The sequence below is a fragment of the Prionailurus bengalensis genome, chromosome D4 (assembly GCF_016509475.1).
Source record: "Prionailurus bengalensis isolate Pbe53 chromosome D4, Fcat_Pben_1.1_paternal_pri, whole genome shotgun sequence".
NCBI lineage: Eukaryota > Metazoa > Chordata > Mammalia > Carnivora > Felidae > Prionailurus > Prionailurus bengalensis.
Genome location: NC_057359.1, coordinates 55,577,280 through 55,605,088, shown reverse-complemented (window position 1 = coordinate 55,605,088; position 27,809 = coordinate 55,577,280). Strand labels below are relative to the sequence as shown.

General features: G+C 42.5%; 2 protein-coding genes across 2 annotated transcripts; one reads left to right on the top strand and one right to left on the bottom strand.

The window, feature by feature from the left end:
* Nucleotides 1-18: 18 nt before the first annotated feature.
* On the bottom strand, nucleotides 19-15,673 carry CHMP5 (charged multivesicular body protein 5). Its single transcript, XM_043566618.1, has 8 exons — nucleotides 15,460-15,673; nucleotides 14,571-14,675; nucleotides 13,097-13,143; nucleotides 11,205-11,298; nucleotides 11,006-11,077; nucleotides 5,981-6,089; nucleotides 3,202-3,314; nucleotides 19-722 (listed from the first exon to the last, which is right to left on the bottom strand). The coding sequence occupies exons 1-8, from the start codon at nucleotides 15,526-15,528 to the stop codon at nucleotides 672-674; spliced, it is 660 nt and encodes a 219-aa protein (XP_043422553.1). The 5' UTR covers nucleotides 15,529-15,673; the 3' UTR covers nucleotides 19-671.
* Nucleotides 15,635-26,532, top strand: BAG1 (BAG cochaperone 1). The gene is made up of 8 exons (XM_043565282.1): nucleotides 15,635-15,709; nucleotides 15,864-16,338; nucleotides 17,730-17,858; nucleotides 20,623-20,705; nucleotides 22,321-22,434; nucleotides 24,534-24,641; nucleotides 25,707-25,769; nucleotides 26,275-26,532. Exons 1-8 carry the CDS (start codon nucleotides 15,635-15,637, stop codon nucleotides 26,362-26,364), a joined length of 1,137 nt encoding a protein of 378 aa, XP_043421217.1. The 3' UTR covers nucleotides 26,365-26,532.
* Nucleotides 26,533-27,809: the final 1,277 nt, after the last annotated feature.

The window sequence follows — 27,809 nt, the reverse complement described above, 5'->3', positions numbered from 1 at the left end:
GATATTATTAAAATTGTATCCTTTTGAAAAATATTTATTGAGTATAAATAAATGTCCTGTACACATTAAATATCAAGAAATATTCATTATTGATTACAAGTCAGGCTGTAATACTGAGGGAACCACAGAATCAAAATATCCACTCATGATATAGTAGTGATAATTCCATTCCAATATCAGACATAGTAATGAATTACTCACAAGACACAACAAAACCCATCAAAAAGGCTACCACTTTAACCAACCTATAATACCACAATAGAAAATGGTTTTGAATCATAGTATAAGCGGTCCCAATAATCTCATCTTTGTCTTATCAATTTATCAATTTGAGATTGTGGAATTAACACTATCTTAGAATGTAAAGATTCCACTTCCTTGGTTTTATTTCAAATTATTATTAATAAAGGAAAACAAGTCATACATAGCCACTGATACTTTTAAGTACATTAGTCTTTCATAAGAAAAAAGACATAAAAATTTAGTATGAAGAAAGCATCCCCCAAACAATGAGTCTCTTAATGGAAAAAAAATAAAAGAGCACTATAATTAACCTTTCCTTCGAAGAAAGGAAAGAAACATAAATCTGTTATGGTAAATTCGGAAAGATAAATATTTCCTAGTCCCACAATATGTGTTTATTTTACACGATGTATTTGAATGATGCAAGTCTATGAAGCAGGGATCTGTGGTAATCCAAATTCATCCACCAGGACTCCATCCTGTGAAAAGAAAGCAATGTGTAGTGCCACTGTTTTTCAGTTGATAAAACAAATGATCACAAGTATTTAGTAGTCAAAATTCATTTCCCAGTGTTTAATCAGTGAACACCAAAATCCCACTGAGAAGATTAGAAAGCATTTTCATGAAAGATAAAGGGTGAAGTGATAAGCTAAGAAAGGACTGGAAAAGCTCAGGGTGGTCCTTTGCAGCACAAAGGAAGAGTGAAAGAGCAAGAGACACTTACGAATAAACTAGGAAGGGTCTGGGTGGAAAGGATGAGGAGTCAGTCCTTGCCTCCAGATTCCCATTTTCACTCTGATTTCTTTTTTTTTTTTAATTTTTTTTTTTTAACATTTATTTATTTTTGAGACAGAGAGAGACAGAGCATGAATGGGGGAGGGGCAGAGAGAGGGAGACACAGAATCTGAAACAGGCTCCAGGCTCTGAGCGGTCAGCACAGAGCCCGATGCGGGGCTCAAACTCACGGACTGCGAGATCATGACCTGAGCCGAAGCCAGCCGTTCAACCTTCAACCGACTGAGCCACCCAGGCGCCCCTCACTCTGATTTCTAAAGTGAACCATTATCGTTTGTAGCTTCCCAATCCTTAAAGGAGCAGTGCCCCAGGACAGGCAGTTATTTCCATATCATACTTTTCTACAAACTTAGAGACAGCAATACTACTATCAATTAAGAAACCATATCTCAACGGCACATTTAATGCAGGAATCTGTGACCTTCTAAAAGTAGAAATAACATAGATGCTTCAGGGTACTGAAAAGGTAAGCTGTGGTGGGTAGCGTTAATAAAAATCATTTCAGGTAGGGGCAACTGGGTGGCTCAATTGGTTGAGTGTCTGACTTCAACTCAGGTCATGATCTCATGGTTCATGAGTGAGCCCTGCTCACTGGCTGTCAGGCTCACTGCTGTCAGTCCAGAGCCTGCTTTGGATCCTCTGTACCCCCCCACCCCTCCTTGATTACACATGTACTCTCTCTCAAAAATAAATAAAAGATTAAAAAAAATTATTTCAGGGGTGCCTGGATGGCTCAGTTGGTTAAACGGCTGACTCTTGGTTTTGGCTCAGGTCATGATTTCGTATTTCATGAGTTTGAGCCCTGTTTTGGGCTCTGCGCTGACAGTGCAGAGTCTGCTTGGGATTCTCTCTCTCCCTCTCTCTCTGTCCCCTCCCGCTCATACTGTCTCTCTCGAAATGAATAAACTTAAAAAAATTAAAAAAAATAATTTTAGGTAAGCTGAGAAAAAGCAACCTATAAACCTGGAACCCTGAAATGACCAGAGACAGGGGTGGGGTAGAATGAGCAGTAGAGAAAAGTAAGATTACTCTAGACTCAAGGAAGAAGGGAGGGTATGGTAGGGGAAGATGCACATTCATAGAAATTAGCTATAAGGGACCTTGGAAATGATCTACTTCCCACCTTTTGCTCCCCACATTTCACATGCAGGAAAAACTGATAAGGTTCTGAGAGAAAACAAGAATTTCTAATTTGCTCCAAGTCATACAGTAAACAAAGGCAGAGCTGAAACTGGCTCTCACTCAAGGACTGTGCACACTGAACGTGCCCATTGGGAGATAAAGCAAACACCAAGGAGATAAGGCAAACAGAAAAAATGGCAAGAGAAAAAAATGACACATTACACCAGGAACTAAGATGGAGTGAACAGGATTTCATAAGCAACAAAATTTTATCTGTTTATAATAATGACAACTGTGTAGCTTTGGACGGGGCTTTCAGTGCGAAGTCCTTTTACATACAAGATCTAACTTGTTCTACACAACAATTATGTAAGATAATTGTAATTATCTGCATTTTACAGATGTAAGTATCAGAAAAGTTCACAACAATTAAGTGATTTGTCAAGGTCTCATAGGGAGTTAGTGGCTGGACTGAGACTTAAACCCAGGTGTCCTGATTCTTTACCTTGTTAATGAGAAACTTTCAACATTAAGTTTTATACTTAAATTATATCCCTATTTAAAAAAATCCACCCGGAGCATTCCCTTTTGAATATACTCTCTCTGTAAAGAGAGCTTTCATACTATTCTTCCTTTCTGATTTTAGACTCTAATGAACTTTTGCCTGCTGCTCAAAAAGAAAAAAAAAAGTCCACCTTACAATTAAGCAGTGTGTATGGAAGATAGAACTTTCTTTCACACTGCTGCCCAGCATGGTTCATGAATGTGTTGGTAATGCTTTTCCAGGAAATACTGTCTGAAACCTAGAAATGGCACCCAGTGCAAGCTCACAAGGGTAATTCCTGGGCCTCAGTGACACTACGTACTCAGCCTGTCCACAGTCCAATGCAAGAAAACTAGACTTTCAAGAGGTCCCAAAACAATGACTAGCATGTTCTTTCCCCGTTCAAACTTAAGACTACCTTGTAAATTCCCAAATTGGGATCAAGCATAAAACCTTAACCATTTTCCATAGCAAACATAAAGAGAAAAAGCTTTCACCTTATTCTTTGTGTCAGTGGGAACGCCTTCTGGAATTGCAGGTGCAGATGCCGCTTCATCCAAGTAAGAACTGTCTTCATCAGCCAGAAGCTCGTCACCCAGTGCATCCAACTCTGAGATTGAAACAGTTGACATTTCAAAAACAGTTATGCAAGAAAACTGGCAGCTAATGTTAAGAAAGTTAGCCAAATTATTATGAGACATGAATTTCAAAACAAAGGGAAAAGGATTTTTTTTAATTTTTAAAAAATGTTTTATTTATTTTTGACAGAATACAAGCAGGGGAGGGGCAGAGAGAAAGGGACAGAGGATTTGAAGCAGGCTGTGAGCTGACAGTAGTGAGCCCAATGAGGGGCTCAAATTCAAGAACTGTGAGATGACTGGAGCCAAAGTTGGACACTCAATGGACTAAGCCACCCAGGTGCCTGGGGGGAAAGGATTATTAATCTCTATTTTCAAAATAAAAGATGACCATCTTAAGAAATTTTCAAGGGAACTGATGTGGTAGAATCTATGAAAAACACAAATCAAAGTAAAACAAAAACAACCATTCCCCACAGGTTTACAAAGCCCTAGTCTTCATGAGAAGAGTCTATATATAGCTATCAGTTGGCCAATTCAAATTAGAAAATCTGGACAATAACAGATGTAAAAAATTCTCTCTCAGTTACTGATGAGCTTGAGAGAAGGCAGTGAAAGGAGGCATGAAATTGTTGCATACTGAGTGACCATTACATGAAATCAAGCTTTAAAAATAAGTCTATGGTAAAGTGAGTTGGAAGTGACCAGGAGGAATGACAATAGCAGATAGAGACACAGCTGGAAACTCAGGATGGGAAATAAAATAAAGAAATGAATGTGAAAAAAAAATAGGTTCTAGGCAAAAACAGAATGGGAGAAAGAAGGGAGGGGGTGAGAGGAAGGGAGGGGGGAGAGAGAGGAGGAGAAGGAGAAGAGGAGGAGGAGAAGAACTGAGATGGGAATCATGTGACAGAAAATCCAGTGTGAGGTGGTTCTGCCATCTACCTAGTTACTCATGCTAGACACTGACAGACATTTTTTTTTAATGTTTTATTTATTTATTTTGTGAGAGAGAGAGAGAGAGAGAAGTGGGGGAGGGGCAGAGAGACGGAGAGACAGAATCTCAAGCAGGTTCCACACCATCAGAGCAAGGCCTGATGCGGGGCTGGATCTCACAAACCGCAAGATCATGACCTGAGCCGAGATCAAGAGTCAGACACTTAACTGTGCCACCCAGGTGCCCCAGACAAACATTCTTGACCTCCCCTCCTTCCACATCCACTTTTCTGTTTCTGCTACTATCACCTTAGTCGCTATCATCTTTTCTTTAAAATTTTATTTATTTTTTAAATTCCAGTATAATTAACACACAGTGTTATATTCACTTCAGGTGTACAATATAGTAATTCAACAATTCTGTACATTACTCAGGCTCATCATGATAAATGTACTCTTACCCCCATCACCAATTTCGCCTGTCCCCCACCTACCTCCCCTCTAGCAGTTTGTTCTCTATAGTTAATAGTCCGTTTATCTCTTTTTTCTTGGTTTTGTTTCTTTTTTTTTTTAATTTTTTTTTTTAACGTTTATTTATTTTTGAGACAGAGAGAGACAGAGCATGAACGGGGGAGGGGCAGAGAGAGAGGGAGACACAGAATCCGAAACAGGCTACAGGCTCCAGGCTCTGAGCGGTCAGCACAGAGACCGACGTGGGGCTCGAACTCACGGACTGCGAGATCATGACCTGAGCCGAAGTCGGCCGCTTAACCGACTCAGCCACCCAGGCGCCCCTTGGTTTTGTTTCTTAAATTCCACATATAAGTGAAATCATATGGTATTTGTCTTTCTCTGACTTATTTCACTTAGCATAATACCCTCTAGTTCCATCCATATTGTTGCAAATGCCAAGATTTCACTCTTTTTGATGGTAATATTCCATTGTGTGTGTGTGTGTATGTGTATCCACATCTTTATCCATTCATCTATGGATGGACACTTGGGACTGCTTCCATATCTTGGCTATTAAAAGTAGTGCTGCAAGAAACATAAAGGTGCACGTATTTTTTTCAAATTAGTGTTTTCATTTCTTTGGGCAAAGCTCCTCTCCCTGAGGCCAGGCAACAACCCCTCCCATTTTTTTCCTATTATCCCCTGCTCATCCTTCAGGACCCATGCCTGTGCCCACTCCCAACTAGGATAGATTCCCCAGCTATGTGCTCCATGGTACCCCACACTTCTCCTTCCCAACAGTTTGTGCTCTTGTAATTAATCACTTGAAGTAAGTTTCTTACCCCTGGTGATGGAAGCTTCATAAATGCAGGGACCATATTTGCCTTCTTCAATGTTGAATTCCTAGCACCTAACATAGTACCTGGCCTATGATAGATGCACACGAAGTACTTGCCAGTGACTGTTTCTTGATCTGCTTTGTTGTTCTGAGGGAGAGGACTCCAAAAATAGGGAGAGCAAAATCAAAAGGAAAATGGCAGGGAAACGCAGTGCTTAGATACCAAGCACCAGGTCAGCAGACACTTTTGCCCATATTTTCCTCCAGAGCTTATCTGTCCAAGAGTTGTTAGTGGATCATGCACATCTGACATGCCAGCTTCATAAGCTCTTTGCCCAGAGACCGTACCATAAACTAACTCTCACAGAACCTTCACTGGAATTTTCTCTAGCATTTGGGAAAAGGTCCCAGGAAGTTGCTCCTTTCAGACTCTAAAACTTTTTTTTCCCAACTGCTTTTCCCATAACATACCTGCTTCCAGGTCATCTTCGTCTAATTCTGGGGTGCCATAACTACGGCTCAGTGCTTCTTGGATTTCACTGGCATCTTCCATCATATCTTCTAGCTGGTCTTGTAAATCCTTGTAGAAATGTATATGACAGTTTTCATTAATTTTTTACTATTTTCCTCTAACCCTCACTCCACTCTCTCCTCTGAATCTCAGAAGCAAGCGATTTTTAAAAAGATAACGTATACAAAATGGCGAGCACATACCAGTTTTCAACAATTGTTAGTTCCCTACCCTTAACTCAGTCCTTGCCTACTGACTGCTTTTAGTCAACAACTGACCAGGTGCTCCTGTAAAGTACAGGTCTGAATAACTCCTGAATGCCCCTTCCAATTAAAAATATAAAAGAGCTTAATGGATTATTATTATTATTTTTAAAAATTTTTTTTTCAACGTTTATTTATTTTTGGGACAGAGAGAGACAGAGCATGAACGGGGGAGGGGCAGAGAGAGAGGGGAGACACAGAATCGGAAACAGGCTCCAGGCTCTGAGCCATCAGCCCAGATCCTGACGCGGGGCTCGAACTCACGGACCGCGAGATCGTGACCTGGCTGAAGTCGGACGCTTAACCAACTGCGCCACCCAGGCGCCCCTAATGAATTATTTAAAAATCACAAAACTGAAGAGTCCCATAACAATAACCGTGAATGGCAATGACCACATAATCCTCCTTTTTGGTGATAAAATGTAAACTCAAAATTAAGGAAGAATTAAATTGGGGCACCTGGCTGGTTCAGTCTGAAGAGCGTGTGACTCTTGATCTTGGGGTCGTGGGCTTGAGCCCCATGCTAGGTGTAAAGATAACTGAAAAAAAAAACCTTAAAAAAAAAGAAAAGAGGGGTGCCTGGGTGGCTCGGTCGGTTGAGCGTCTGACTTCAGCTGAGGTCATGATCTCACAGTCTGTGGGTTCGAGCCCCCCATCGGGCTCTGTGCTGACAGCTCAGAGCCTGGAGCCTGCTTCCGACCCTGTATCTCCCTCTCTCTCTGCCCCTCCCCCACTCTCACCTTGCCTCACTCTCTCAAAAATAAATAAATGTAAAAAATTTTAAAAAAGAAAAGAATTAAATTGGCGATCTCGCATTTGAATTTAAGGTGCTTCAGGGAAATCCAAAGTCCTACTGCAAGAACAGATGCCCATTAGTCTGTCATTACAGAAAGTTTACCTAAAACACTAAATTCAGCCTCCACACTATCAACATTTTTCTAGTTTATGGAGAAAAGGAGGTAATAGAGACAAGCAAATTAATCTTCTTAAGGCAGCCAAAGATGGACTATACTGTGTAGGGAAAAAGACAACAGTGGAAACAACTGGGTGGTACAAAAAGTTATACTGAGCCAACCCTGGATGGAGAAACAGAAATGGAATCAGGATAGGCTTGATATCCAAGACCAGGCTGGTGAAAATAATTGACTGAGAGCATAAGTCATCTGTGAATGATCTACCTGTGATTAGCTAGAAGACTACAAAGCCAGGAATAATGTAAAAAGCAACCTGAGAAGTGCTACAGCATAATAAAGGGCAGTTAATATAATGGCTAGGAGCACAGACTCTGAAGCTCAAATCTTGCCTTACTCAATGAGAAATAAAGCCTCTAAGCCTTAATGTCCTTGTCCATAAAATAAGATTATTAATAGCCATACCTCATAGGATTATTAAAGGATTTATCACAGTAATACATGTAAAACACTAAGCACTTAATACTATATATCTTCCATTGTGTTAAGGATGTGCAGAGCAACAATATGCTCGCTATACGCTGAAAATTCCACAGAGAGGAAAGAGAGTATTGTTGATAATGCAGAAAGTCCAAACCAGCACCATTTATCCTTCAGAATTTTTTAAAATTTGTTTTAATGTTTATTTACTTTTGAGAGAGACAGAGTGAGAGTGGGGGAGGGGCAGACACACACACACACACACACACACACACACACACACACACACAAAACAAAGCAGGGTCCAGGCTCTGAGCCATCAGCACAGAGCCTGATGCGGGGCTCAAACCCACAAACCACGAGATCATGACCTGAGTTGAAGTTGGACACAAGCAACTGAGCCACCTAGGGACCCTTATCCTTCAGAATTTTTTTTTTTTTTAATTTTTTTTTTTTCAACGTTTATTTATTTTTGGGACAGAGAGAGACAGAGCATGAATGGGGGAGGGGCAGAGAGAGAGGGAGACACAGAACCGGAAGCAGGCTCCAGGCTCTGAGCCATCATCCCAGAGCCCGACGCGGGGCTCGAACTCACTGACTGCAAGATCGTGACCTGGCTGAAGTCGGACGCTTAACCGACTGCGCCACCCAGGCGCCCCTATCCTTCAGAATTTTTAAAGCAATGCAAAACATTTGAAAAACTCCTCTTGGTCCACAAATTGGAGGTTTGTTTTTCCATTTAAAGGTGAGGGAGACAGAGGCACCTGGGTGCCTCAGTAGATTAGGTGTCCGACTTCAGCTCAGCTCATGATCTTGGGGTTCATGGGTTCGAGCCCTGTGTTGGGCTCTGAGCTCAGAGCTCAGAGACTGGAGCCCGCTTCAGATTCGGTGTCTCCCTCTCTCTCTGCCCCTCCCCTGCTCGTGCTTGCTCTCTCTCTCTCTCTCTCTCTCTCTCTCATAAACATTAGAAGAAAAAAAAACGTGACAGGGCACCTGGGTGGCTCCATTGGTTAAGGGTCTGACTTCGGCTCAGGTCATGATCTCACAGTTTGTGAGTTCGAGCCCCGCGTCAGGCTCTGTGCTGATAGCTCAGAGCCTGGAGCCTGCTTCATGTTCTACGTCTCTCTCTCTGCCCCTCCCCTGCTCATGCGGTCTCTATCTCTCAAAAATAAATAAACGTTAAAAAAAAAAAAAAAAAGGTGAGGGAGACAGTAAAATGAAAAACACTTAAAAAAATTTTTTTTAATATTTATTTATTTGAACGTTTTTATTTATTTTTGGGACAGAGAGAGACAGAGCATGAACGGGGGAGGGGCAGAGAGAGAGGGAGACACAGAATCGGAAACAGGCTCCAGGCTCTGAGCCATCAGCCCAGAGCCTGACGCGGGGCTCGAACTCACGGACCGCGAGATCGTGACCTGGCTGAAGTCGGACGCTTAACCGACTGCGCCACCCAGGCGCCCCAAAAAAAACTTTTTTAAAAAAGAAAGCACTATGCTGTATTTTCAAGTGCCAAACTACTATGCTGTACACATGTAACATTCTGCTGTACAGAGAAGCGCTGGCTGAAATTAAAAAGAGTGAAAACACAGAGTAAGTAGTTAGGTCAAGCTCTGCCATGCTATCACATATCAACACAAGTCTCCTCAAGTCATTTATGAATAGGATTCCTAGCAATAGACTTTATGAAAGACACACACACACTAATTAGCACACAAAGAATTAACAGGCTTAATATTGGATAAGCAACACAAAAATAATACAAATACAAGCACTAGACTTGACATGCAGAAACTGAAAAATAGGAAGGCTAGAAACAGAGGAACACACATACACATGGGTAAAATACAAAAGAATGAGTGAGAGCTATCAAACAGTGAAAATGTTTTATAAAGTATTTTAGGAAAACAAATGAAATTCAAAATATATAGTCCAGCCAGAGACAGACACAGACAGAGGCACACACCAAAAGGGAGAGAAAGGAGCTCTCTACCTGCCATGTGGGCAAATCTACTAGGAGACAGGAAAAGGATAATTAGATAGGGAACGAGACAGGCAACTACAAGTAAAAGATGGAGAGACAAAACAAAACAAAAACAACAACAGAAAAATTCCAGTTTCTATTTTGTTTATAGTAAAGAGCTCTCATTAAAACATAAGGAACCCTATAAACAGAATATAAAATTCAACTGCATTATATTACCAAATAGCATTGTACAAATAAGACAAACATACATGGAACACTTTTCTTAGTAAATGTCTGGGAAGATTTCACTGAGCTTAACTCTGTAAGCAGAGACTGGTGGAGGATAAGAGAGAAAGCCACAGGCAGTGTAAGGAGGGGTGCATGAAAAAAGAGGAGGAATGTCCTTACTTGTACTGTAGATCAGCACTCTCAGAGAATACCTCTTCAGATGTAGCAAGATGCCAGGAAGTCAGTAAGTACTCAACCAACAAATGTTGCTTGAATTGGGCAACTGCTTTAGCTCCTTTAATAGTCTCTTGTTCATTTGCTCAGCAATCATAGAAACTTTCTGAGCACCAACTACAGCCAGGCATTGTTCAAGGTATGGGATATAACAGTGAAAAAATCAAGTCCCTGCTCTCATACAAAGAGACATTCTACTCAGGGATAGAAGTAAAGACCACCACTGTACTTGCAGAAAGGTAGCCTCTTTCCTCTGGCCAATCACCACTCACTCCCTCTGCTATCCCTACTCGCCATCTGGGCTGTTCCCCTGAGAGAAGTGAGAGGAGTGCTTAGGGCTCACCTCCCAGCCAAAGCACGATCTCAAAAGACATGTTAATTTTAAGAGCCTAATGACATTATTATTAAAAATCTAAAGAGAATTACTAGCAAAAGGAACCAGCTCTACTCCAGAAAATGTGTTAAGCACCTGACTTATATAGCCTCATTAACACTTGTGACCATCCTGGGAGATGGACAGCAACACTTGTGACCATCCTGGGAGATGGACAGCAACATCACTACTTTACAATTGTGGAAACAGACTCAAAATCATTAAGTGAGTCAGAAGTAACAGGAAACTGGGGGCTTATTTACTGAGTGCCTATTATATTCTAGATATTATGTATGTAGACACACCAGCTCATTTATTTCATCCTCATAATAACTGTATGTGGCATTAGGATCCTGGTGTTGACAAGGAAACAGACACATTTGGTACCCTACCCCAAAGTTACTCTATTAGTAAATGGCAAGCCCAAGATTCAATCTGTCTTCTGTGTTCTTCCCATTACATTCACATTCATTTGGATTCTTTCCAAATCTACTACACTACATTCTTACAGAAACTAGCATACATCTCACCTCAATCTGGTCAATTTTCACTTGCTTGTATGCTTTCTTCATTTCCTTTACTCCCAGTTTCATAGCATCAACCTAGAAAAGGGTAAGAGAGAACACCATGTTTTAAAAAGCCATGCTAGTGAAATGGTCTTTTAAATACTATGGGAAAAGAACACAACAGTTAAAAAAAAAATCATGGGAAAAGGTGCTATGGAAGTACCGTGGTCTTGGTGTCCTTCAATGACTGGATGGTGTAATTGGCTTGTTCCATGTTAAATGACTGTTGGGCGAGATTGTCCCGTTGCTGCTCATACCTTTTCAGAATCAATTAAGAATGGTAAATGTGAGCCAGACAGAAATCCTCAGGAAGAAAGTATCTCTAACACTAAATAAGTATTTCCTTTAAAAAAAAAAAAAACAAAAAACTTTAGGGGCATCTGGGTGGCTCAGTTTAGCGTCCGACTCTTGGTTTCAGCTCAGGTCATGATCTCACAAAGCTCAGGTCATGATCTCACAATCATGGGACTGAGCCTCGTGTTGGGCTCTGTGCTGGCGGCACAGGGCCTGCTTGGGATTCTCTCTCCCTCTTTCTCTCTGCCCTTTCTCATGTGCGCTCTGTCTCTCTCTCAAAATAAATAAATAGACTTTAAAAAAATTACAAAAAATACACAGAAAAATTGGCAAAAACCATTTAATCACTCTAACACAAGCATCATGATGTACCCCTCCAGTCTTCTGTCTTTGTATCTTAGTTATAAGACTAATTTTCCCCTTAATATTACAGCTTTTGCTGTTTTCTATGTTACTATATACTATTTAATGTGTCTTTACAATGTTTCAAATGATTTCCTGCGATAAATTCCCAGAAGGAGAACTCTTGGGGCAAAGGGGGAGACTATTTTTAAGCTCTTCATACATATAACTAAACTGTTTTTCTAGTAGACTGAACTCCTTGAGGATAGGTATTGTATTTGACTAATCTTATATCCATGATTAGGCAATCCATCTAGCCTGATATAATGCCTGGTGCTCAAAATATGTTCTTTTTTTAAAAAATAAAGTTTTATATCAAAGTATAATACTACTTCAAAGACTTATGTCACTATGGTCTTTATACAACATCAGGAAACCATCTAACTATCCAACCAGCAGAAAATTGGTCAATTCATGGTGTGGGCAAATGGTGGTGGAATATCACCAGCCTGTTAAAAAGTGTATCATTCTTAAAAAACATTTAAAAGGAGAGAACTGCTCATGATGGAGAAGGACAACCTATATATACACAATTTTTCTTCTAAAAAGCCATATGCACATATACCATATGTGCACGAGCAGAGAAAAGAAACTAGGAAATCATCATTCTAAAAATGGTTAATTCTGATAGTAGGAATCTATGTAAATGTTCTTTTCTTCTGTTCATGTTTTTGTATTTTCCAAGCATGTATAATGAATACGTATTACTTAAACACTGTAGGCTACCTAAGAAGGGAATAGTTTTTACCACTCTCACCACCATGTTAGGCATTATAATTTTTTTCCAATTTTGTCTAATCTAAAAGGTGGTATCTGATAAAAAAGCATTTTAAAAATAAAAACAGAGATATCAACAACCTTTCTAGTTCCTTATTAGCTAATTACATCTGATCCCTACAATCCTGCAGAAGGTCTCATCAGTTGGACAGCCCACAAGGGTAAGCATCAAAGATGCTATTTGGCTTCTGCTCAGACACGGAGACATAGTCACCTAAAATAAATTCAGGACCCTTAAATCTATTCTAGTGGGAGGGAACAAATATTCAGGATCCTCAATTTTACAAAAAATAAATAAATAAAAAGGCATACTCTAATTAAATACATAATGGGAGAACCCTATAGATCTGGGTAGTCCAATACAGAAGCCACTTAGCCACATATAGCTACCTAAATTGTTAAAATTAAATAAAATTAAAACTTCAATTCCTTGGTCACACTAGCCACATTTCAAGCGCTCAATAGCCACATGTGGCTAAGAGCTACTGTACTGAACAGCGCATATATAGAACATCTACCATAGCAAAAAATTCTGTCTAGATGGACAGTGCTGGAGGAAAGGAGGTTACACTTATAACTTACATCCGCTTTTGCTTTAAAACCCTCAAGGCTTTCTGTTTGACCATATTCTGGGGAGAGAAACAGATATTAATGAAAAGAAGAAGAAAACACACATATAGTAAAAGAAATCTCCCATATCCTCAGACTTACATATCTACTACTCTCTTCTTCAAAGTTGCAGACATGGTGGCTCCTGGACTCTTCCTCACTTCCCAAGCACAGTCTTTAAGTCTCAACTCATCTGTCTTTGCATCCCACATCTCAGGGTACAGAATTATATTCCCTTTTCCTACTGCATATTATCTCCATGGCCATCCCCAATAGTGCCTATTTTGTATACCCAGTTGCCTTATGGAGATTCCCAACTTGGACATCCTGCTATCCATTCAAACTCAACATGCCCAAACTCCTCAACCTGTTCTCACCTTGGAAATAACTAACAATGGTCCCACCAATCCCTCACTTCTCTAGATTAAGAATCTTTAAATCAACCTTACCTTTCCTCTCTGTTGTCTCTACATGCAGTCATCTTGTTACTGATTTTCAGAACTTACTTTCCAACTGATTACTTTTCTGTCATTTTCATGACTGCTACCAGGGCTTAGGCTTTCATCGCAAGTCCAGATGAGCTTTCCTGCCTCTGGTCACTCTTCATTCCATGCCATCCAACTAAGATGGCTGAGAAAAGCCTCTTGTCATTTTCCTTTCTATACTGCTTCATAAATCTTTTTGTTCCTCCAATGAAGAAGGAAAAGCAGATATTATCTCACAAATAATGTTTCTATGTAGGAGAAACAGTGCTATGTAGGTCACACCAATTACTTCGTGAGTACACAAAATGCTCACACTATAAAGTATATTATCCCCATTTTATAGACAGAGAAACTGATGTTCAGTAACACTAAATAACTTGTCCTAGCTCAAATAGTTAATAAGTTACAGAAACGGGAAAAAAGTAGGTAGTTCTATATCCACAGTCCAAGCACTTAAATATAGTAATCTATGTTTCTAACAACAGAAGAGGAAAGCAAGATATTAAGTGACTTTATGACGGTCACAGCTAGTAGATAGTGATGGTGTTACTAATAGAACACTGGTCTCCAGATGCCTACCTAGTTCAGTACTTTTTCCCAGCATACCATTCCTTAACCAGTCTATTATACACACCTAACTTGACCAGCATGGCTCATAGTTCTGAGCATGTCCCAGCTCTACTCTCCAGATTGCCACCTTCTCAGTAAAATATGTTAATTCCCATGTACATGATTCTGGACATGTGGTCAGCACTTTCTCTCCACCAGGCTAAACCCCAGCCTTCCTCTCCTTTCAGGCTGCAAACTCCCCTCCCTGAAGGATACACTGTCACATATTTTTTCTTTACCAGATTGTGAGCATGTCTTCTCTATCTCTCACCAGCCCTTACTGCTGGGCCCTATTTCCACAGGTGCTCAAATTAATCTGTCACAGCGCCTTTTGCAGCTGCCACCTCCCTTACCTTGGCAGGACCCTCTCTCATCTTCTTGATCTGATCCTTATACTTCACTAGCTCAGCATCCAGTCGAGAAATCTTCTTGTCAATAGATTCTGCCCTGCTGTCCACCTTAAAGAAACAGTGGTAATTATCACAATATACTTACATGAGAAGAGGCAGGAGAGGGAAGAAGGGTGGGAAACAGTGGTTCCTGACCAGGCGGACATTTCCAGTCAGAAACACGGGGGGGGGGGGGGGGGGCTTTTATAAACTATACTCCACCCCTCAGATTCACATATTCCAGGACCCTTCTCAAGTGTGTTTGAATAGAAAAATAATTGAAAATCACTGGGTTGAGTTGACATTCCCCTACAATTGGAGACTAGTCAGGCTGGGAGCTCAACCAGAAGGTGTGTGAAACAGGCCAGGGCTGTAGCGCTAATGCTATTTGCTTAGATAAAGGGAGGAGGCTTAATGTGAGAGGCCAGAGTTCTGAATTTGCTGTTATTAAAATCCAGGACCGGGGTAAAGATATGTGGACCCAGGATATCACGTTGAGCGTCCTGATGTGGGAGAGGGATGAGAATAAATGAGGGGTAAAGGTTAGGACTGAAGTGGGAAGGATGTGGGCCTAATGGCTGGTTGGGGTAGGAGGAGAAGGAAAGAGCAAGTAAACACGGCAGTGGGCCTCAGAAGGAGTTGGGTGCAAGTAGGGGGAGACACTGATGGCTTAGGAATCCCTGGTTTGTGGCGTCAGGAATGACCCTGGGTAACAGGAATGAAGGTGTGGTGGTGAGGGCCGAGGTGTCCGGAACCAGGAACGGAATGGAGGAGTAGGAGCCGGGAGCCCAGGGTGGGCGGGGTCGGTAATGTCAGAGTCCCTCAGCCTAGTTATGCGTGGTCGAGTGCCCACCGTGCCAATGCAGTCAGTCAGGCTGGGCGGCGGAGCCTTGGGTTTCGCTTTTCCGAAGAATCGGTTCATCTTGGGCGGCCGCGAAGAAAACCCAAACACTAGAGCAAAACTAGAAACGGAAGTAGAATCACCGCCGCCTCCGCCTTGACTTCCTGCCCCCCCTTGCGCAAGCGCAATGTGCCTATTGCAGTTTCCCGATTCTTTTTCCGGGTTTTCAGCTCGGCCTTCCGGGGAAGGAGAGCTCCCGGAGGTTGGAGGGTGCAGAGAGTCAGCAGGGGCGTGGCCTCAGTGAAGGGCGTGGGCGTGGCTTCAAGTGAGTGGGGCGGGACCTCGGCTGAGTGGGTGGGGCCGAAGCTGCTTTGGCCGTGTTCAGCCGGGCCTGCTCCAAGGGGCGGGGCCGGTAGGCCCGCTGGGCCTGGCCGGGCCGGGCCGGGCCGGGGCGGGGCAGGGAAGCAGCGGCGCGGGGTTGCAAGGCGCCAAGCTCCTCTCCCACCGCTGGGTGGTCAACTAGCGCGGGTCTGGCGGAGCGCGGTGGCGCGCGGAGACCGCGAGGCGACCGGGAGCGGCTGGGTCCCCGGCGGCGCGCCCCTCGGCCGGGCCGGGAGCCGCGCCAGTCGGTGCCCCCGGCCGAGCGCGGTCCGCCTCCCTCTCAGCGATCATCCGTCCGGAGTGCGGCCCGCGGGCATGCCGGATCCACCAGGGGCGCCGCCACCGGCGCTCGCAGGCCGCGGGTGAAGAAAGTGCGGACTCGCTCGGCCCGGAGCGAAGAGGTGACCCGGAGCGAAGAGGTGGCCGGGAGTGAAGAGGTGGCCGGGAGCGAAGAGGTGGCCGGGAGCGAGGAAATGGCGACAGGCGGCCTCAGCGTGACCGTCACCCACAGTGAGCGCAGACGGCCGGGTGGGCTTCGTGCCGGCTGGGCTCCGTGCCGGTCCACCAAAGCCTGGTGGGGGTCTGGCCACGTGTGTTCTTGTGCTGGTCCTAGTGTCTGGAAATGTGAGGTCTTGTTTGTGTTTGGGACCGGCTTTTTGTGCGGGTCTTGTATCTGCACACCTTTCCAGGGGCCAGTGTATTTTGTCTCAAGCCATTTGCCTTTTGTCTTATCGTCCATGTACGTGCTTCACGTCGTCGTCCTGGTTATATGTCTTAGTGTGTGCCTGGGCAGTCCTTGTGAGTCTTTGTATCAGAATTGTGTTTGGCCGTGTGGTATATGACTGCTGTGTGTCTGGATACCTGTGTGTGTGGTGAGTTTAAACCTACGTCCGTTGTTTGAGTGGGATGTGGCTACAAGCGTACGCCTTGGGAACCCTTAGGGTCTGTCTACTGTTGGAGGTGATAGCCAAACAGAGTAAGTCCACCCAAGAGCTGAACCTATGAAGTCTCCTCAGGACTAGAGGAGACCCCAGGGCCTCAGAATCTGGGGACCAGTATTCTAGATCCTTCAGTTTTGAGTGACCTTGGGATGTCTCTTTTCTAGGCATCTGGTTTCTTCCCTGTGAAGTAGAATTGGTAGCACCTGTCCTGCTGACTTCATGTGGCTGTTGTGCAGGCTCAAGGCATATGCCCAGGACATGGGCTACCTCCTTACTGTGCACATACCTGGAAAAGAATTGGCATTTCTGGTTCAAAAAGAAGTTTGCTGCTGTTTGAGTTTACTCACTCATTGTCTATTTGCTGAGCACCAGCCATGTTTGTGCCCAGATGTGCCCAGTAGAAGAGACCTGGAGGAAAAATAATTCCTTACCCATTACAGCAAAGGAGACAAGAACAGTACAGTACAGAGTACAGGGTAGTCAGGCCACAGGAAGCAGATAGCTTGTGATGAAAAGCATGCCCTTGGAAATCAGATAGATGTGAAGTCAAGCTCTGACTTCACAGTTGGGTCTCGATAGGCAGGTCTTTTAACTTAGGTCCTGAACTTAGTTTGCTTATCTGTAAAATGGGGATTAATAGGTAGTACCTCCTTAATGGGGTTGTTCTGAGGATTAAATAAGATAATGTATGAAGTGAGCCTAGTCAGTCCTTTATGCATATTAAGTGTGTAAAATGCTACCTGATATCACTAGATTGCTAGTTATTATCATAGAGGACACAAAAATCCTTGAGAAGGTTACCAGACAAAGCTGGGCAGATGGGGGGACAGACAGGCTATTTGGAGTAGGTGGCAAATGAACTGGGCCTTGAAGGCTGAGTAAATAAATATAATAAAGTGTCACCCTTTTTTGGTTTATGTGAAAGAGTTTTCTTCATCAAACACTCTTCTCTGTCCCCAGGCAATGAGAAGCATGATCTTCACGTTATCCCGCAACAGGGCTGGAGTGAGCCAATTGTCCAAGACCTGGCCCAGGTTGTTGAGGAGGCCACAGGGGTTCCACTGCCTTTTCAGAAACTTATATTTAAGGGTAGGCATTTCTCTTCCAGCTTTGAGTCCTTAGGGCTAATGGGCCTACTTAAAACTGCTTAGCCTTACCTAGTGGTAACTCTTAGTTTTCAAACTGGGATAATTCTTATTTGCTTGTTTAGTCATCCATTCCTTAGACATGTATTTTACTGAGGCCCTTCGATATACTGGACACTTTGAAACATTCGGACAGATGTTAGAGTTGAAGTCCCATGAGGGTGGCAGAAATGTTAACCATTTTTGGTGAAAGTGCACAGGCAGTGTTCCCTGGCTAAGCTAGATTCTCTTCCCATCATATGCGTATGTGGCTCTCCTGACCACTTCTGCAAGTTACTATTAAGTAATTGTTTTCATAGTTGCTGAACATCTGATTTCTCTGTTAGGGATAACTAACTTTGAGGGAAGACACTACTGTGTCCAATGCTCAGCATAGTGCTAACACAGAGATGTTGAACAAACTTACTAGGGGCCTGGATATGGCAGGCCCCCCATCAGTAGATGATACTGATTTCTGCCAGGACCCACCTCCCCCTCCTATTCCCATATCTCCCATATCTATTCCATATCTCCCATACCTCCCCCCATCTCCTGAGAGATCCCATATTTGTGTTATCTGATGGGGCTAGATTTATCCCATTTGGTGCCAGTCTTTTTTTTTTTTTTTTTCAACGTTTATTTATTTTTGGGACAGAGAGAGACAGAGCATGAACGGGGGAGGGGCAGAGAGAGAGGGAGACACAGAATCAGAAACAGGCTCCAGGCTCTGAGCCATCAGCCCAGAGCCCGATGCAGGGCTCGAACTCACGGACTGCGAGATCTTGACCTGGCTGAAGTAGGACGCTTAACCGACTGCGCCACCCAGGCGCCCCTTTTTTTTTTTTTTTTTTTTAATTTTTTTTCAACGTTTATTTATTTTTGGGACAGAGAGAGACAGAGCATGAACGGGGGAGGGGCAGAGAGAGAGGGAGACACAGAATCGGAAACAGGCTCCAGGCTCTGAGATTTGGTGCCAGTCTTAAATAATTTAGTGATGGGAAGCATTTTTATTTATACTTCATAGTGCAACTCCTTGTCTTTTTTTATTTTTTAAACATTTTATCATGGAATTATAAAATGCAATAGAAATCCATGTTTCAGGGGTGCCTGGGTGGCTCCATTGGCTTAGCGTCCCTGTCTTGATTTTGGCTCAGGTCATGATCCCAGGGTTGTGGGATTGAGCCCTGCCTCAGGCTCCACACTAAGCATGGAGCCCGCTTAAGTCTCTCTCTCCCTCTGCCCTTCTCTCCTGCTCTCTCTCTCTCTCTCAAAAAAAACAAACAAACAAAAAACCATATTTCAAAATGGAGGAAAGCACAAAGAAAATGCTCTATGTTCTTCTGGATAAAACCCCTCATTATATTTCAGAATGTTTCTTATATTATTTTTATTTTTTAAAAATAATTTTTTTTAATGTTTTATTTATTTTTGAGAGAGAGAGAGAGAGACAGTACATGTGGAAGAGGGGCCGAGAGAGAGGGAGACACAGAATCCAAAGCAGGCTCCAGGTTCTGAGCTGTCAGCACAGAATCTGATGCAGGGCTTGAACTCATGAACCGTGAGATCATGACCTGAGTTGAAGTTGGACGTTTAACTGGCTGAGCCACCCAGGCACCCCTCATATATATACACATATGCATATATACATGCGTATATACATGTATGCATATACGCATGTATATGTGTATATACACATATATACACACATGTATCTATACATGCATATATGTATACGTATACTACTTTTAAAAATATACATACATGTATATATACATATATGTGTGTGTGTGTATATATATATATATAATATATATATACATTTATATATATATATATATTTTTTTTTTTTTTTTTTTTTTTTAAGTAGTTTTCACACCCAGCTCAGATCCCCGTGCAGGGCTTGAACTCACGACCCTGAGATCAAGACCTGAAGCTGAGATCAAAAGTTGGGCACTTAACCTACTGAGCCACCCAGGCGCCCCTCATTTCAGCATATTTCTATCCAACTTTTTGTTTGTTTGTTCAGGCATCCTGAAGTGTGGGTTCTTATTTATGTATGTGTTTTTAGTTGACGAAACTGAGATTATATTGACTATATAGTTTTTATAACATTTTTCTTATAATGCTGAGCCATCAGCATTTATTGTGGCATTCAGGTTTCCTAAAAAAATTAGCTTTAGGGGCGCCTGGGTGGCTCAGTTGGTTAAGCGTCCAACTTCGTCTCAGGTCATCATCTCACAGTTTGTGAGTTCAAGCCCTGCGTCGGACTCTGTGCTGACAGCTCAGAGCCTGCAGCCTGCTTCAGATTCTATGTCTCCCTCTCTCTCTCTCTGCCCCTCCCCTGCTCATGCTCTGTCTCTCTCTCAAAAATAAATAAAACATTAAAAAAAATTTTTTTAAATTAGTTTAATGCCTACAAAGTCTTCTGTACTGATGTATAGCTAATCAATCCCCTATTCCTAAATGTTTGTTTTTCCAGTTTCTCACTATTATGATTAAGGTTGCATTGAAGATTATCTTGTAACACTTATTGTGTAGGCACATGTCCAGTTACTTGTTTAGGATAAATTCTGAAGTGAAATTTCTGGGTCAAGACACTGTCTGAAAAGGTTATTACCAATTTATCCTCTTCTCATTAGTGAACACACTTGTCTGTTTCCTGTACCCTTGCTGAAATCTGTTTTCAGTGTTGTACAATTGTTACCACTTGGCTTAACTTCTCTTTTCAGGAAAATCTCTGAAGGAAATGGAGAAGCCATTGTCAGCACTTGGAATACAAAATGGTTGCCGAGTCATGTTAATTGGGAAGAAGGTAAATTGCTTTTTCCGCCAGAATACCTGAGAATCAAATGACCAAGGTCTTTTATACACATTTCTATTTAAAAGGCCAACTGGGGACCCAGATTCTGCATTAATAAAATAGGTCTCTCTAAATACATGTAGCTCCATTCATTTGATAGGATTACTAGTTTTGTTATTCTCAGGCCTTCCCACTCCTGTTGGTTATGGTTTTTACTCTGGGAATTAGGAACAGTTATGCTGCTTCAATAACAGCTCTTGTGTTGGTGGTGGGATCTCAATCTGGTTAAAATGGGGCCTGAGTCAGGCCTTACTTACTTGCAGGGGATTTGCAAGAGAATGTTTTATTAAAATAAGCCTATAGATTTTTAAAATAAGTACTCTGCAAATTTCATCAGTCTCTCTCCCTTTAAACACCCCTTTTACTAAAATCTCCCACAAGGGAAAAACCCTCTTTGGCCAGAAAGAAAAGTTCAGAATAAAGAACTGAAAGAGGAAAAGAGCCAGTTTGTGAGGACAGTAGCCCCTGGGGTGATGAGTGAGGTTTATGGCCAGCCCTGCATTGTAGCACACTGGAATTGTTGGTCATAAGAAGCTTTCTATTTTGTGTGAGGTAGCTGATTCAGAGAGATGGAGAGAGGGCAGAGATTAGCAAAGTGGAGGCAAAAAAAAAAAAAAAGTCCAGCTGCAGAACGCCGAGAGATTGGCACTTAGGATTTCCCCACAAAGAAGAATGTGATCAATTTGAGATAGTGTAAAAGCAGGAAGCTACTGGCCCTGACTACTGATTGTTTAGATGAGAGAAGGGGAAATATTCTAGGTTTCTTGCTCAAGGGTCAGGGGAATAGTTCTGAGCAATGGGCAGAACATAAAGGTTGAGTTTAAAGAAGCTATAGGACCCCTAATTGGGGCTGTCCTGGGATATATGGAGCCAAGTCTCATTCAAGTCCGTTTCTGCCTCTTTTGGGCTGTGTGATCTAAGATTACTTTACATTAAACCTCAGTTTCATCATCAAAAACACTAGATTGTTCACAGGGATGTGGTAAGGCTTAAAATAATAATACAGGTAAAGTGTTTAGTGCCTGGCAGGGAGGAAATGCTCAACAGAAGTATTCATCATTGTCATCATCATCGTATTAAGTGGGAGAGCTCATTTGGTGGGTGACACTTAGGAATTCATTTAAAGGAATGGTAGAATTCTACCTGTCTCACCATTCTGGACTCCTTACAGGTAGTCACTATAATTTGTTTCCTCTTGAGGTTTCAGTCTGGAGTCTGCTATGGATCAGCCCCAAGTTTAGGTTGAATCTGGCTCTTGGATTGGCTCCATCCTCCCAACCCAAGCTGTCCGGGGCCTGGCCAAATGTTTACTTAGTATCTTCTCTCTAGTCTAGAGTCTTTGTGGGTAGAAAACCCTAATGTGTAATCCTCCTGCTTGCTTTCCAAGAAGCAGCAGAGTTAAGGCTATTTTTTTCTAGGAGAGTGGTTTAGTCCAGTTGTGGTCAGATTTTTTTCTTGCCAGACAAAAGCTACCTTTCTTGGTGATTATTGACTTCATTTTATTTTTAAACGTTTTATTTTTTTTCTTTCTTTTTTTTTTTTCTTTTTTTACTTTTAAACATTTTAGAACAGTCCAGAGGAAGAGGTTGAACTAAAGAAGTTGAAAGATTTGGAGAAGTCTGTGGAGAAGACAGCTGACCAACTGGAAGAGTTGAATAAAGAGCTTACTGGAATCCAGCAGGTCACTTTCTTTGTGGAGATGCAAATGTGTGGTCACCAGGACAGCCTCTCTAGTCAGATTCCCTGGGTTCAGATCCTGGCTTTACATTTTCTATTACTTTGGGCAAGTTTGCCTTGTCTCAAGTTCCTCACCTGTAAAAATAGACTAATGACAATACCTCCCTCCTCTTAGGGTTGGTGTGAGGATTAAACGATGCAGTTTGAGGGGCACCTGACTAGCTCAGTTGGTAGAGCAGGCCGCTCTTGATCTTGGGGTTGTGAGTTCAAGCCCCACATTGGGCGTAGATCTTACTTTAAAACAAAAATTGTAAAATAAAATGATGTACTTTGAGTCTGACACATACTAAGTGCTTTATAAGTATTACTGTCATTGTTATTTTCAAACCCTAGCCAGCATCCATTTGTGCTCCTAGGAGAGCACCTGCCATGCCAGGATCATGTATTATCTGAAATAGAACAGGTAGCTTCTCTCAGTCCAGTCTGTTATAATAAGTTTAGCAAAGCAAAGAACATTTTGTTGAGGCATAAAAGGTCCAAGTTGAGCTTGATCTTAGAGGATGGTATCCTGTTCATTTCCTTCTATTAGAGAAGGGGTACAGAGACCAAGTAAGGATTGTGAACAGCCCCAAATCACATCTTCCCTCCCTCCCCTCAGTTTATAACATTAATAGATGTATGTTTTGGTTTTAATTACAAAAGTAATACATGCTGATTGTACAGAACTTTTAGGTAAACATAGGGGCACTAATACCTGTAAGCCCCTGACTCAAAAGATAACCAATACTGGGGCACCTGGGGGGTTCAGTCAGTTAAATGTCTGACTCTTGATTTTAGCTCAGGTCATGATCTCACAGTTTGTGAGATCGAGCCCTGCATTGGGCTATGCGCTGACAGTGTGGAGCCGGCTTGGGATTCTCTTTTTCCCTTTCTCTCTGCCCCTCTTTCCCTTGCTCTCTCTCTCTGAAAATAAATAAACTTAAAAAAAAAAGGACAACCAATACTAAAGACTGGAATATATTTTTGCATCTTAAATTGATATAATGTTGTGTACACTTTGTAAATTGTTCTATTAGATAAAAGATTGAACATTTTCCTATGTCATTAAAAATTATCATACTTATTGGGGTGCCTGCCTGGCTTAGTCGGTAGAGCATGTGACTCTTGAGCCCCATGTTGGGTGGAGAAAGTACTTAAAACAAAAATAAAATCTTAAAAAAATAATGATCATGTATTTCAAAACTTGCATAATATTGCCACATATATGAATATGTTATGGTTTAGCCAACCAATTCTTTATTGTTCATCAACCTAATGTTATTTTATCATTATGCATTAATGCTTTTCTGAACATCCTTGGATGTAAATCTTTTTTGACCATTTCTGACTCTTTAGTGGCATAAATTCTCTCACTTGGAATTGCTGGTTAATGTTTAAAGCCTTTACTACAAGTGGTCAAATCTGCATCTTCAATAAACATTCTTAGAGATCCCCGCTGTCCACCTGTTGTCACCAGCTAATTGGTGACTGGGCCAAGCAATGTGAATAAACAGCAAGACAGTTTAGTAAAAATAATGTAAATTCTGCCATTTGTTTACACAGGTCTATGTCAGGAATTATTTTAAGGGTCTGCATATATTCCTCTTTATGCTCATAGTAACCCTCAGGGGTGAGGTATCATAATCTCCATATTAAAAATGAGGACATTAAGTCTCAGATAGGTTAAGTAACTTACTCAAGATCACAAGCCAGTAAAGGGCAGTCAGAATTCAAGTCTGGGTCCATCAGGCTCTACACCTCGTGTTCCTAATGTCTGCCTCTTGTGTGTGGGTATACACTGGTGACTGGGGGCTGCACTTGGGAGGCATTTGCAGCCCTAGTGGGCCATGTGAGACAGAGTGGCCTGCAGCCTATCACAGTTCATGGGGTGACCCTGGGCCAGGTTTTCTGTTTTTTAGCAAGAGATGAAGTTGTGGGTCTGAGGTGTGGCCCAGCCTTTTGGGGGGATGTAGGCTCAGGGTGTGGCTGCTTCATCAGTGTCTTGGCATGGAGTTTTCTGTCAGCCTCAAGGAATCCTTGCAATAATGCATTATTCCTGCACAGGGCTTTCTGGCCAAGGATTTGCAAGCTGAAGCTCTCTGCAAACTTGATAGGAGAGTAAAAGCCACAATTGAGCAATTTATGAAGATCTTGGAAGAGATTGACACGCTGGTAAGTAAATATTCAGCTGAGAAGAACTAGTTTCCTTTGACTATGTTTCAGTCAGTTTCAGTCTTTCAGTAATGCACTCTTACTGTATGAGTATATTGAGCACCCGCTGTGTGTCAGACACTGTTAGTCCTTGGTGGATACACAAAAAGATAAGACAGTTCCTGATTTTTAGTCACTCACATCACACTAACATAAGGCTTTTGTCATTTTTATTTATGTATACTAATAGCATCCAGTTCTCACAAAGTTGGAACCCAAACGGACTCTGATTTTATGGTCAGAGAAACACAGGGCTTCACTTTCCTGATATTCATGTGGCTGATATTCCACTGGGCTCATTAGCTGGATGGAATTCAGTTAGACTCATGAGTAGCTCTTATGAGACTATTGGGGCTCATCGACTCCATGTTCCCTTCTGCAGAGGGATGGTAATGGTATTTCTAGCCTGATGCCTCATGTTTTTTAAAATTTTAAAAAAAAAAAATTTTTTTTTTTTTTTTTTTGAGACTGAGAGACAGAGAATGAGAGGGGGTGGGGCAGAGAGACAGGGAGACACAGAATCCAAAGCAGGCTCCAGGCGCTGAACTGTGAGCACAGAGCCCAATGCAGGCTAGAACTCGTGAAACCGCGAGATCATTACTTGAACTGAAATTGGACGCTTAATGGACTGAGCCACCCAGGTGCCCCTGATGCCTCATTTTTGAGGGTGAATTTCTCTGCTTGGGATTCTAGGGGAGTGAGAGGGGTTTGTAAAGAAGAGGCACAGTGAGCTCATGGTGTGGCCAGGACATAGTATCTGTACATAGGACACAGAGAAAGAACAAAGTCTTTGTTACAGATCAGTGTCTATGGCCCAGACATTGAGAACAAAGGTAACTTTTATAGAGGCGAGAGCCATGGAAAGAGCCATGTAAGATAAGATACAGACCAAGGGAAATCATTCCTGAAAATCCATGTCTCATTGACACTGGTGACTTAAGATGCATTTGGCATACTGTGGTGTTCTATCATGTTGTTATGCCATTTTTACTGAGATTATTTATGTGTCAATGTGTTCTTCCACAGATTCTGCCAGAAAATTTCAAAGACAGTAGACTGAAAAGGAAGGGTTTGGTGAAAAGGGTTCAGGTGAGTTGTGTGGTCAGAGATTACAAAGTTTAATGTGTTTACCTGCGTGTGTGTTTACCTGCTCAAAGTAGGGTAGGATAGAAGTGTGATGTGTGGTGTGGACATTTTTTTTTTTTTTTTTGGTTGTTATTTAATGAGCCCAGAACATAAGAGAAAAGCTCCTTTCATGTCCCTGTAATTATATTTGAATTTACTAACTGGGAAGGAAGATCACACAATTCCAGGAGACACTATTCAGGTGAACACTGCTCCCTGAAATTGTACATTCACAGTGGCAAGGTTTCCTGTCCTCACCACCTGCTGGGGGTTGTCGTCAGAAACCCTAGTCCTATGCTGCCTCTGCCCCTGCCCTGCTTGCCTTAGAGCCAGGCCAGCTCCATCCCTACACAGCCTGTTTTGAGTCAGTCACCCATGGGTTCTGCACAATGGCTAAGCAAAGAGCCTTGCACGGGCAGGGATTGGCTAGCCCGGGATGGTCCCTCACTGCCCTGTATTTATGTATTAGGCATTCCTAGCTGAATGTGACACCGTGGAACAGAACATCTGCCAGGAGACAGAGCGGCTACGGTCCACAAACTTAGCTCTCGCCGAGTGAGGTGAGGCAAAGAGCATGTGCTGCCTTGAAGAACAGTGCCACCACCTCTGTCCTCTCTGGAATAGAAGTGACCTGATTTCTTCAGGGCCGCTGGGGACAATTGGCCGGTTGCCTGTTTTCTTGCCCCTCTACCTGTTCTCAATGAACAAGTGTTGTCTGCAATCTTCAGTAGAGCTCCTGTCTGTTTTCTCATTCTGTCTCTGTATGGCTGTGCTGTCCTGCAGCCCACCTTGTCTGGAGACGGCCTCCCCTCCCAAGTCTTCCCAGCTCTTTTGAGCTTTGGGTGCTTTCTTTGGGCTGGAGAGACCTCCTATTTGGGTTTATAGGCCCCATCTTCAGATACATGAGGCCTTTTTGCCCTTGTGATTCTATAACCTATAGATGTAACCTAGAACCACCAGGAGGTTACATCTAGTCAGGAATGTCGGGAGTAGCTCAGAACAGGTGTTTGGCAACGTGGGGTAGTCTAAACATCCCTCATTGTAACCTAATTCTGGCACAGCTGGCCAGATTGTTGGTTCACAGACCCTGACCTCACCTCCCAGTGACCCTGCCCAGCCTTGGGCCTTGAGATCTCAGAAGCCCATTTCTGGGTGGGGCTTGTATTGATGCTTAGACTTCCTTGTCCTCAGGTAAATCTCTAGTAGGTTAAGGCTGGTATTGACTGAATCTCTGCTTGAAACCAGGCCACAAGTATGGCTTAGTGGGGGCAAAGAGAAGAGTCACAGTGAGGCAGGTAGTGAAGGCAACTGTAAACTTCTCAGGAGTTCTTTCAAAGGCATTTCTCTTTCATTGTACCCTTCTGAGGTCAGTGTTTCCCTCAAGGCTGTTCCTGTTTTTTTTGTGGCCTTTTCCCCCTACGTTGTTATGTTTTTTAAAAAGTAGTTAATGTACGTATACATCATCAGTAAGCAAAACAATGTTCCAAGTTTTTTTGATGAAGTATGAGAAGCAAAAGCCTTCTGCGGTTCTAGCTATAATTTACGTTTAATAAGGTTGAGAGTGGCTCTGTATGCTAGAACTCTTAACCGGCTCGGCTGCCATCACCCCAGATTTTCCCACAGTGCCTAGGAGACAGAATTCCCACAGGCCACTCTGAGGCTGACCTTATTTGGCAGAGAGGGAGTCCCAGAAGCCCCAGGAATTTAGGACTGCGCAGGCGGGGCCTAGCACAAGGCAGTGGCAGTGGGGCATAAGTGGATGAGGCTCCGCCTTGCCCAGCCCACCTCGCACTTTAATCAGCAGTTCAGTATTTGTTTTTATACGGTAGCCCGTATTTGATTAATATTTGACATATTTGATTAATATGTACCTTTAACCCTAGACTCTCTAAGTTCCTTGGGTTAAGGAGTTTCTTTGTCTTGTTAACAAAAAAAAGCCATGTAATGAGAAGTTCCCGTGCACCAGGTGCTGTTCTGAGTTCTTTGGGTGTATTAGTCATTTAA

Bases quoted from the DNA above. Each gene is read 5' to 3' on its own strand.
- BAG1 (XM_043565282.1), top strand. From the start codon at position 15,635: ATGTGCCTATTGCAGTTTCCCGATTCTTTTTCCGGGTTTTCAGCTCGG. The intron at 16,339-17,729 runs GTGAGCGCAGAC...CTCTGTCCCCAG, and splicing joins CAGCGTGACCGTCACCCACA to GCAATGAGAAGCATGATCTT. The intron at 25,770-26,274 runs GTGAGTTGTGTG...TTTATGTATTAG, and splicing joins GTTTGGTGAAAAGGGTTCAG to GCATTCCTAGCTGAATGTGA.
- CHMP5 (XM_043566618.1), bottom strand. From the start codon at position 15,528: ATGAACCGATTCTTCGGAAAAGCGAAACCCAAGGCTCCGCCGCCCAGC. The intron at 13,144-14,570 runs GTAAGGGAGGTG...TTCTCTCCCCAG, and splicing joins TGAGAGAGGGTCCTGCCAAG to AATATGGTCAAACAGAAAGC. The intron at 6,090-11,005 runs GTGAGATGTATG...CATTTCTACAAG, and splicing joins TGAAAATTGACCAGATTGAG to GATTTACAAGACCAGCTAGA.